Source organism: Patiria miniata, unplaced genomic scaffold (assembly GCF_015706575.1).
Source record: "Patiria miniata isolate m_02_andy unplaced genomic scaffold, ASM1570657v1 HiC_scaffold_1, whole genome shotgun sequence".
NCBI lineage: Eukaryota > Metazoa > Echinodermata > Asteroidea > Valvatida > Asterinidae > Patiria > Patiria miniata.
The window spans coordinates 27,028,795-27,041,043 of record NW_024037047.1 but is presented as its reverse complement, the minus strand read 5'-3'; the positions used below and the strand labels follow the sequence as shown (position 1 = coordinate 27,041,043).

General features: G+C 39.7%; 1 protein-coding gene across 1 annotated transcript; it reads right to left on the bottom strand.

The window, feature by feature from the left end:
- Nucleotides 1-7,537: 7,537 nt before the first annotated feature.
- On the bottom strand, nucleotides 7,538-11,468 carry LOC119727299 (5-hydroxytryptamine receptor 2A-like). The gene is made up of 2 exons (XM_038199155.1): nucleotides 11,048-11,468; nucleotides 7,538-9,414 (listed from the first exon to the last, which is right to left on the bottom strand). The coding sequence occupies exon 2, from the start codon at nucleotides 9,381-9,383 to the stop codon at nucleotides 8,223-8,225; it is 1,161 nt and encodes a 386-aa protein (XP_038055083.1). The 5' UTR covers nucleotides 9,384-9,414; nucleotides 11,048-11,468; the 3' UTR covers nucleotides 7,538-8,222.
- Between the last annotated feature and the right edge of the window lie 781 nt (nucleotides 11,469-12,249).

Here is a 12,249-nt window from a genome sequence, read left to right as displayed (position 1 = left end):
TGACATGGAGTTTACATGATTATACATTCCACTTTTCTATTGTGTTTGTCAGCGCAGTGAATAACCTAAACATTCTGGTGGTTTTCGTTTGCATGTAGTAGTTTTTTTTCCCCAGGGGCTCGAGGAGGGGGCCTACTTAAAAGATAAGGTAATTTCTATTTCCCTATTTTTATTATTATAATTTTTTATTATATTTTAATGTGAGGGGTTGGTGTTGTATGTTGTTTTCATTTTCGTTTTTTTTGTTGTTTGGGTTTTATTCTATTTTAACTAAATGAAACATAAATAAGCGTTATATGAGTTCCTACAACTGGATAATTATATTCACCAAGACAAAAATAAGTTAATATCCCCAATTTATCATTACGTATGGGAAATCTTTTTCAATTAACATTGTTTTAATGTATCACAGCGTGACCTTTAAATAAATTTAGATGAATTTATTTCAATAAATTTAGAATAAAATTTAGATGAATTTATTTCAATAAATTTACTAAATGAATTTTCAGAACAGATGTTAATGGGCCAAACTTTGTTTTTAACAAATACACATTTTTGGATTTATTTTTGCTGGTCACAGAGAGCCAGCCTACGGTCCTCTTTGTACCTGACTGACTGACTGACTGACTGACTGACTGACTAACTGTCACTTTTGACCTAGTCGGGCAGTGCTATCGTATATGATTACCCCATAACACCAATGAATGGGCTATAAATCAAGCCCAAGGTGCAGACCAGATTTAAGAAAAGACGTCCAGTGAATAGCCATTCTGAATTGATTGAGTACAATTTTGTGGGTTCTTTTAAAATTAATGTTGTGCTCTCGAAGACAGCTCCACGAGGCAGCCTTGTTTGGACCGCGTCTACACACACCAGCTCACGCAGTGAAGTCGAGCGCCCACGCCTGCGTGATTTTCACCGTGGCACCCCGCCGCTCCAGCTCGTATCGGGTGCGAAAACTTAATCAAGTCTTGTGTACCTCCCGGGGGTAGACGCAGTACCCGCGAGCGACGCAGCGGTCTGGTAGGGGTTCGCTTGTCGTGTTTTTGACAGGTTCTTCTCATACTTGCCGTGTGGTTTCAGTCATGTGTCAACGCGTGTTGAGAGAGACATGGCTTTATAAAGTTCACAGTGAACGATTCACTGACGATGGAATTATAGCGAAGTGTTGGGGCAACTATTTCCTATCATAGTACGACATTTTGCAAATAAATTGAATACAATTAATGCGCATGTTGAGCAAGTTCACAGATACAGTTCCCGCAGTAGTCACTTAGTAGGCTACTCGTACCGTAGTCGTACTGAACTCGTACCTGAGTATGTTGTTTTCGCACTCGTACTCGGTCCGTACTCGTTCCCATTCTCGAGTACGTTTTTCGTGCTCGTATCCGTATTCATGAAAATAGTGACCATTACAAATGGTGCGGGTACGGGATACGTATATTGCTGCCCGAAAAAAATGAAGCTGGTTCACATCACCATTTTGTGACACAATGTTTCTCCAATTCCACATAACAGCATTGTGATGTTGAATGCACATTACCCTAGTGTGACATGCAAACCAACCTTCTTCTTTTTTTAGAGCCCGTGCATATACGCTTCCCGTACTCGTTTAACAATTGTTATCGTCGCCGAAAATTAATTTTTGTCATCACGGAGAAACGCCTGCCTTAATGAAGTCACATTCCACAGAACACGTACCTATTAAAAATATTGAACACGCAGAAACAACACACACGTTGTTTGAACAATAAGTTATTTTCGTACTGGACTGAAATTTCGACTAGTAGTGCATGTGATTGGTCTTCCCGGCTATTTTAAAAGTAAAACGTTTATCGTTCTAATTCACTGATTCTTTTTTGTTTCAAATTCGTCTAGCAACATCGGTTTAGTGCGCTTCCAATGTTTAATTTCGTCTTTTGTCACTGTCAGACAATATTTCAAATTCAGTTCAAGCAAATTCAAACTGTGAGCACACGCCAAACCTTGTTATTCAGAAACCAAATTCGTCTCATTGATTGATATAAGACGAATTATATCTCTGATTGGTGCCATTCGGCAACAACTTAGACGAATTTGATCTGAAATGACGAGTATTCTCCCCCCGGTAACTGAAGAGTGTGACCAAACTTTGAAATTGAATGTTACTAAATAACTAAATTGGTTTGGTAAAAGCGTGTGAAATTTTTCGTGGACGAAATTGAATGTTATAGTTGGTGAATTTGAATGCAAATTCTTTTAAAATAGCCGGGAAAACCTACAGAAGCACAAGCCTGTAAGATATTAATTAAGACAAGCAATTGTCGTACTCATGCACCGTCTAGTAAGATTTTGTCTTCACGGAGAAGAACCTACTTGAATGAAGTCACAGTCTACAGATAATCTGCCTAACTATTGAACATGCAGAAACAACACACACGTTGCTTGAGCAATAAATTATGAAATACCTGTCGTACTGATTTGTCAAGATGTGTAACATTCGGAGATTTAATTTCATAAGAAATCGTCAAACAATAAACAATAATGTCACCGAAACAATGTAATGTTTTAAATGCGAAAAGTACCATCCGAATGAAAGTCGACGTGCGTGGAAACACAACACACTCATTGTTTGGGCATTAACCCGAGAGTTTTTTCATTTCATTTCATTTGTTTTTTTCTCATGTAAGAACACACACGTAAACACAATACAAACATTAAAGGTAACAAGCCAGTGTAACACAAAACAAAGAAAAAAAAGTGATAACATCCCTGAAGGATTGCCAAAAGCGAACGGCTTAATCACTATCTGGTGGCTCTCCCTAAAATGCAATCAAGTACAAAGAAAACAATAACATGCATGTTAATAAAAAAAAAAATATTCAATCCCATCGAAAAAAATATTGCCCTGAGAACCCCCCCCCCCAAAAAAAAAACCCAATTGTATTTATTTGAAATTTCGTCCAGTGATCCGTCTTAATGTGCAACATTAGGAGATTCAACATTTAAAATGAAATGATTGAAACATTGAAAGTCAATTTTCATGGAACAAAAGCAACACATTCCTCTGGCAATGGAAGAAATAACTGTTTTTTTTTACGCTAAATTAGAAGTGCCTGCACACTGTTGTCAACTAATAGTTTCCGTCGAAAAAAATGGCGCGCTAAACAAAATAGTGGTCTCGTACGGAGACAAACGCGCCCAACGGTCTACTTCAATGTTCTTTCAATAGAGGGCGCACCACACAAATAATGGTCACAAATTGCACTTTCTAGTGATTTGTCATGATATGAAACAGTAATGTTGTGGATATAAATTTAGGAGAAACGGGCGAACGATAAAAAAAATAACAATACATGTATGACCGAATCTGAATTAATGAAAGTCAATGTTCATGGAAAAATAACACACTCGTTGTTTAGACATACCCCGAGAAACATACCAGTTTTATTAACATTGAACAGGCAGAAACAAAACGCACGTTGCTTGAACAATAACGTATTAAAGTTATCAATACGGATGTCTCACCATTGAACAAAGTAATTGTGGGTTTTCCAAGCTTACAATTTATTTTCATTTGTTTGCGACATATTTTTCTAGAGCCGGTCACAAATACGCTTCCATATGTTAGCCCTAATTCCCAGCGTCCTGTTTTATGGCGCTGGGGACGAGCAGAGGCAACACGCCACTGCTATATATCATTTCAACCTCGTTAGCGGTATAACCTCGTTCCCGTGGCGTCATGCAGTACGCTACCACTAGCTGCTATCTGCTGTTGTAATTGAGGTTTAACCCTCATTTCACTACGGTGTGTGAACAAAAATCACATTATCTTATTTTTATTTCTTTTTTATTTTATATTTTTTTGGTACTGAAACCAAGGATTCCTAAAGAGTGCCCTAGGCACTGTAGCCCGAAAGCCTGACGAAACCTATAAAGCTAGAGAGGAGACAATGATAAGAAATTACAGTTTTAGAGGTGGGAGGAAAAACCCAGGAGAATATTCTGGGGAAAACCCACGGAATCAGGCAGGGACTGAAAACCCAATCCACATTTTGGTCCAGGCGGGATTCGAACCCGGGAAACAGCGGTGGAAGGCGGGGAAAGTACCGCTACGCCAACCTGAATAAAGGGTCAGACCTGTAAATGGGCCCAGAATTGCCGACGCGGGCCAAATCACAATTTGTGCACTCTCAAATTATTCGCCATAAGGGCATTTTATGGGCATGAACTTGAAGGTTTCTAAAAAAAAAAAAAAAAAGATGCGCACGCGCGGGATGGTGATCCAATCATGTTTCAAATGTGAGCTATAACTACCAGTCCCCAATGTTTGAGGAGGCCGGAAACAGTGTACGAAGAACGGTTCTTGTGGATAGCATCGACGGGCGGTTTTTGTAGCCCAACCTCGCTACGAAAGTCCGCCAGGCCCCCTGATGTATGATTGAGTTGGATAATTGTATACCTTGCTATTGGGAGTATTATCAACTTGACCTCACAAATCGCTGGGAAAACTCCCTGCCATCATTTCAGGTATATATTTTTATGGACCATACTTCCTGCATATAGACTGCGTTCTTCCCTCAAACTTCGGCCCTATTGTTATTGTATAATAGTCACAGGCCAAATGCGACACAACGCCTCGAGGGGGAAGTCTCATCTTTGTTTTGGATGACAAAAAAAAAGAGTATCTGACCCAGATCTTATATAGGTCACACATACGGAAATGCTGTTCATAATTACACACTCGTATACGGTAGGCCGGCCAACTTTGGGGATCCGTGTTTATTAAAGGAAAAGGAAATTGTGACATAGTTGTGGTGTTTCCACTTGAAACAAAATCACGACAAAAAAAAATACATCAACTTGATTATTGTGATAACTGTACGTTTTTGGCAAAACCCTCAGATCTTATATTTCCTCATTGAATTTTCCTGCGTAATCGGCTTTTAATCATTATGTATCAATATTATAGTTATTCAAAGTAGCAAAACGATAGCGATTTTTACAATGTTATACATAATCGTTCAATTCATTTAATACAATCGATCGTGATAATCAGGTGTAAAAAGCCTTGCCAAATTAACATGCACGACAAAATGATAACTGCATCTGACTTTACATTCTTACATAATAAACTCTAGTATTAAACATTTACAAATGTACACATTTTATTGACTAGTAACTGTGAACTTATGTCTAAGTTATGTCTATTTTAGTAAGCAGAACACAACATTTAGCAGTTCACCACTGATCAAATACCATTTTACGACTGATGAATACCCATTAAATACAATGAAACATAGACGTTTTCCCACCTCCACGAAAAAAACCCAAAACTTGCAAAGGTCAACCATAATTAAAGTGGGTCCTGTATAGCTCCATGGGTAAACAGACAAAAATCGCCATCAATATTTCAGAATAAAAAAAATGACTTCATATTTATATTCAAATCATAAAATCGGAAAGTAAACTGTACAAATGACGTTTCAGCCTTGACTCAAATGAATGAACACTCATTTGCATTTGAGTGCCTGTGTGTAATCTCTCATTCTCAACTAAGCTCAATATCTGCTTCCAATGATGGCATTACGTGGAAAGCTATGAAAATAGGTTCTTTTAGTATATAAAACATACATAATTCTGATATATAAACATAGATCGATTTCAGTATTTTCTTTCTTCAGATGAGTGGAAGAACATGCTCTTTTAAGACATACTTCATTGGTCAATCAAATTCGATAGGTTTTAAGAGAAAACAAAGTAATCCAGGTCACTTTCTGTTTGACTCGCCGTGTATTTAATATGCTCTTTACCTGTTTTTTACACGACCCGTGGGCAGTTGTATGGTTGAATAATTGTATACCTTGCTATTGGGAGTATTATCAACTTGACCTCACAAATCGCTGGGAAAACTCCCTGCCATCATTTCAGGTATATATTTTTATGGACCATACTTCCTGCATATAGACTGCGTTCTTCCCTCAAACTTCGGCCCTATTGTTATTGTATAATAGTCACAGGCCAAATGCGACACAACGCCTCGAGGGGGAAGTCTCATCTTTGTTTTGGATGACAAAAAAAAAGAGTATCTGACCCAGATCTTATATAGGTCACACATACGGAAATGCTGTTCATAATTACACACTCGTATACGGTAGGACGGCCAACTTTGGGGATTCCGTGTTTATTAAAGGAAAAGGAAATTGTGACATAGTTGTGGTGTTTCCACTTGAAACAAAATCACGACAAAAAAAATACATCAACTTGATTATTGTGATAACTGTACGTTTTTGGCAAAACCCTCAGATCTTATATTTCCTCATTGAATTTTCCTGCGTAATCGGCTTTTAATCATTATGTATCAATATTATAGTTATTCAAAGTAGCAAAACGATAGCGATTTTTACAATGTTATACATAATCGTTCAATTCATTTAATACAATCGATCGTGATAATCAGGTGTAAAAAGCCTTGCCAAATTAACATGCACGACAAAATGATAACTGCATCTGACTTTACATTCTTACATAATAAACTCTAGTATTAAACATTTACAAATGTACACATTTTATTGACTTGTAACTGTGAACTTATGTCTAAGTTATGTCTATTTTAGTAAGCAGAACACAACATTTAGCAGTTCACCACTGATCAAACACCATTTTACGACTGATGAATACCCATTAAATACAATGAAACATAGACGTTTTCCCACCTCCACGAAAAAAACCCAAAACTTGCAAAGGTCAACCATAATTAAAGTGGGTCCTGTATAGCTCCATGGGTAAACAGACAAAAATCGCCATCAATATTTCAGAATAAAAAAAATGACTTCATATTTATATTCAAATCATAAAATCGAAAAGTAAACTGTACAAATGACGTTTCAGCCTTGACTCAAATGAATGAACACTCATTTGCATTTGAGTGCCTGTGTGTAATCTCTCATTCTCAACTAAGCTCAATATCTGCTTCCAATGATGGCATTACGTGGAAAGCTATGAAAATAGGTTCTTTTAGTATATAAAACATACATAATTCTGATATATAAACATAGATCGATTTCAGTATTTTCTTTCTTCAGATGAGTGGAAGAACATGCTCTTTTAAGACATACTTCATTGGTCAATCAAATTCGATAGCTTTTAAGAGAAAACAAAGTAATCCAGGTCACTTTCTGTTTGACTCGCCGTGTATTTAATATGCTCTTTACCTGTTTTTTACACGACCCGTGGGCAGTTGTATGGGTTCGAAATCTAAGGATAGATACAGGAACTTTTTTTTTTTATTCCCAAAGGAACTACCCTGCAGGCTCTATTTTCACAGTCCAACATTCATTTTGTATTTACCCAACGTATGGAGTAGAACATTCGATGGGAATAATTATTAAAACACATTTCCTGGTTTAATGTTGCAGGAAGTCGTGTCACGATTTACTACCGGTATGTCGTTTTGTTGTGTCTTCCATGCATGTGTGGGTATTTGTCATGTGCACCGACCTTCTTCGAAATTTTAACCGAGGAGACCAAAACGAAACTTCCGATTTAGTTCCTTCAGTGGACCGTTTGGGAGTTTCATCTATATACAAGGTACAGGGTATACAAGGTCAATAGCGACCGAGAAAGGGCGGTAACTGAAACTAGAACTCTGTTACTATATAATCAGAGACAATTGACTATTGATTGTCTTCAAAAAAGGAACTGGTTCGAAACTCTCAACGCCAGCAAGCTCCGTGTTATGGGACCGACAAAAATCGAATCGGTTGTCCGACCGATCGTTGTAATTTAAGAATATCGCATCCTTCGGTTTAGTTAGGTTTGTCGCGTGGCATATAATTAAGTCATGGGGTGCATCACGAAGTGACGCATAGGATAGATTTTGCAGCACCACTAAGAGACCGACGAAGTGAAGCAAGCATCTGTAAACGCGTGGCATGAGACACGTGACAGATATTTGCCCTCAAAGCTTTATAACCTGTGATCAGAAAAAAAAATAATGATAAACTTCCAAGATGGCGGTATACTTGAATGAGTTATGACACACGCCTGATTTAATAGCTGATTTAATCATCGTGTATAGGCCTATGTATTAAAACATTGAGTACATCCTCATGTTGATATAGCTACATTAAGTGCTGACTGGTAAAGTTAGTTTGAATCCAAGGTACATTAAGGGGAATTCGTGCAAAAGTGCATTCTAACATAACGACTTGTGCCTGTTTCAGATATGTTACATAATGCAGTTACGCTTTGTAACAGCAGGTCATCAGGGCTTTCAACGCGTCAGAAGGCTCTTCAATCTGCGAGTATCTGCACTGCAACATCCGGCGCAAAACCTTCTTGAACTGTGGATGCTTGGACGCGTAGATGATCGGGTTGACGCAGCTGTTGCAGGTGAAGACCACGCCCAGGAACAACAGGTAGCGGTCGGTATTGGGGATGAAGAGTGCCACGCAATACGGAGTGATGCAGACGAAAAAGGCACAGACGGCCATGAAGAGATTCTTGGTGATCTGGAGCTGCTGGCGGTAGGCTCGACCCTGTTGAGAGGTCTTCGAGACAGCCGCGTTGTCGGATACCTGGAAGCCGCTTGAGCTAGAGACCGGGCCTGTGTCGCTGATGCTGATGCCACCACGCAAGGACCTCTGGGCCTTGAAATGACGCCGGACGTGTAGGTAGATGAGGGTGTAAGAGGTGACAATGATGATCAGTGGGATGGGATAGCCGAGGAAGGTTTGGATCTTCTCGAAGGTCTTGGCCTTGCGATGGGTGTCCAGGTCGCTGCAGGTGTGATGCTGCTCGTCGTAGCCGAAGCCGCCGACGCCACAGAGAGGTGGCACGACCATTGTGGCGATGGCAACGAACCACAAAACTGCCACGTTGATGGCCAAGTTGCGCCTTGTGTAGAGACTATGATAGAGGGTCATCGGGCGCTTGATGAGGATCAGCCTGTTGAGAGCGATGGAGGCCAGGTTGTAGAGACTAGCCCAGGAGCTGATGTACAGAAGCATGCCGGCCAGGTAGCACGGTGTCTCGGTGGACCACGGCCAAGTGTCTCCTGGGCTGAGCAGGCCGACGGCGCTCATGGGTAGCGCCAGGCCGGTCAACAGGTCGGCCACGCTGAGACTGACCACGAAGACGTTGGTGGACGTGCGGAGCTTCCTGCTGAACACCACGGCGAGGATGACCATGGTGTTACCGATGATATCAATCAGGGCGATCAGGAGCCACAGTACGGCGATTACTACCCTCTCTTGGTAGGTCTGTAGGGATTTACTCATCGGCGCTGCTTCAGTACTCGCTGCCGTGAAGGTTGAGTTGTCCATCCAGGGAACTGCCGATGAAGATTCGTCAACACCTGCAGTTGAAGTATCGTTGGAAAATACCATCGTTGCGTCGCCCATTTTGCTCCTTGTTTTTGGATGTTATACGGAGCTGTGAGAATAGAGAGTTAGGTTTAGGGAATGGAGTTTCAGGGTTACACTACAGTGTTTACACAACATGTTGTGATAACGCGATGCAGACTTTCGGAAAAGTGTCCCAGTTTAGACATTTGCAGTCAGTGGCGTATCCAGCTTTTGATGTCGGGAAGATGGGGGGGGGGGGGGGCAACCGCACTCGCACATACGCGCAAAAATGTAGCCATGTTCGTTTCTCCGGACATATGCTGATTTTCATGGCGCATTATAATGGTTTTGGAGCTTGTTTTTTTTTTCTTCATGTCAGAACTCTCTAACCATGAGTAGAAATAGTTACTGAAAAAAAGGTATTCCCAAATATCCACCGGAGGGGGGACCCCTCCCCCCCCCCCCCGCCCTCTGGATACACCACTGTTTGCAGTTTAATATTAAATATCACGCGAAAGATGCTAATGTGTTTGTTTCACCTGTGTCATGCCTAACAGCATTTTTTTTCACATTTGGCACGATCTACTTGGGAAAAAAAAACAAATTAGGTGAGAGCCTCGATACGATTTCTATTGCATTGAGATTGGATTACATTTCATGTTTTGTATCTTTTACCACGACCAATCAAACAAACAAACAAACATCCGCCAACTCGCTTCGATTACTATAGTCAAGTTGCATGACGTTTCTTTGGGGTTTGAAAGTCGCAAAGGAATCGTTTCACACACACCGATCAAGTTTCCATTGTTATACACAATAGGCAAAATTAATCCCACCAAAACTCGGGAGACGGGACCTCTTCGAATGTCACTGTACAGTTGCAAAACATTGTTTATGGCCGAAATTGCAGCACTCCCATTTTGGGGAACAATGTTCGTATTTATACTCTCGCGCTGTTCCAAATAAGAAATGGTAACATGACCGTTAATAAACTTGGGTATAACATTACATGCAGTGATATATTTTCTGATTAGTTGGTTAATTCAGGTAAAATATATGACAATTTTGGGGGAGAATTTGTTCTATACATATATAGGCAGTTCATACCTGCATATACAGGCAGTTCATACGCCAGGCGCGGTTCTACGGGGGGCTAGGGGGGGCTGTAGCCCCCCAAAAATTTTGTCTAGCCCCCCCAAAAATAAATTCCGTAAAAAAAAAATGTCATTAGCAAAAAGAAGGATTGTGATGTACATGCGAACGGTCTCCCCTAAAGAAGACATATCCGTCGACAAGGGTGCATTAGTTAATATAGTGTGAATGATTTTAGGATTTTATTCCCCCCCCCCACCTATTGATTTTCGGAGGCCTAAGTGTCTGGAAAAAACCGGTCAACATTTCAGCACACCTCCTTGAAAAAATTCTGGATCCACCGTGCTAGCCCCCCCCCCCCCCCCCACAAATATTTGTTCTAGAACCGCGCCTGTCATACGCTGACTGATATCGGGCAACATACCAACCCATTCGCCTAAAACGTTTTTGAGTGAGGAAAACAAAGTGTTCCTTGTCAATCATTTCTTTGAAGGTATCGAAGGTATCATTTCTATAAGGTAGCCATTCAACAACGCCTCGTTAATAGTTACTTTAACAAATGCAGACCTAAAGTAAACTAAAACAAACATGGTTTGACTAAAATTTCGTTTAAAAAGTTGCACACTTACCGAGTTTTAGAACCAGACAACAAGATGTAGTCTCTGTTTCAGATAAAGCTTTTGAAATTACCAAGCAAAAGTCCCAAAATGTGGAAAGAAGGTGTCAGCGCTTATTCTTCCACTAAGCCACTTGTGTCTTTAGTAGTGTGTTTAGATGTAATAATGCGTTGTGAAGAGATGATTTCTTTTTTAACGACTACCATAAGGCAAGCGCTGTGTACAGAGCGGATATGCCCGTGATCTTGCGGCAACCAGGAAGGCGGAACAGCGCCCCGTGCTCATTGGATCATTTCGGCTGACTCTTATTCTTGGCAATGGCATTGCTCAGTCACACTGCGCGGTTGGATTGGGCGGTATATTGGGCTCTCGAGATCGCCCAACCTTCCTCTGGTTTTCGTCCAATCATTGGACGCAATTTCAATTCAATGCAATGTATTTTTCTTGATTGATCGTCTGCACAAAGAATGTTTTATTTTTGTTCAATTAAAATTGACTTGTGTTCGGATTGATTTGTTTCGCGGTAAATACACTGTATTTTCTTTAAATCATATTCAAATTATTCTTGAACAACTGCCGTCAAGTTTCTAAACATGTCGTGTCATATATCACGACCAATCATTTGACGAAATTTCAATTCAATGCAATGTGTTTTTCTTGATTTATCTCTCCACAAATGCAATGTGTGTGTTTTTTTTTTAGTTATTGTGTTTTATTTTTGTTCAAATGAATTGACTTGTGTTCGGATTGATTTTTTTTTTTGCGATTAATACACTGTATTTTCTTTAATTCACATTATATTGATTCTTCAACGATTCCCGTCAGTTTCTAAACATGTCGTGTCATATATCACGAACAATCATTGGACGAAATTTGCAATGTGTTTTTCTTGATTTATCGTCTCCACAAAGAACGTTTAAAAAAACAAACATTTTTTAAAAACTAAATCAACTTGATAATTGTGGTAACTCTTCGTTTTTGGCAAAACCCTCAGATCTTATATTTCCTCCAAATTTCCCTGCGTAATCGGCTTTTATTCATTATGTATCAATGATTATATTCAAAGTTCAAAACGATAGCGATTATTATTTTTACAATGTCATACGTAATCGCTCAAATCATATATACAATCGATCGTGATAATCAGGTGTAAAAGCCTTTCCAAATTAACATGCACGACAAAATGATAACTGCATCTGACTTTACATTCTTGC

Bases quoted from the DNA above. Each gene is read 5' to 3' on its own strand.
- LOC119727299 (XM_038199155.1), bottom strand. From the start codon at position 9,383: ATGGGCGACGCAACGATGGTATTTTCCAACGATACTTCAACTGCAGGT.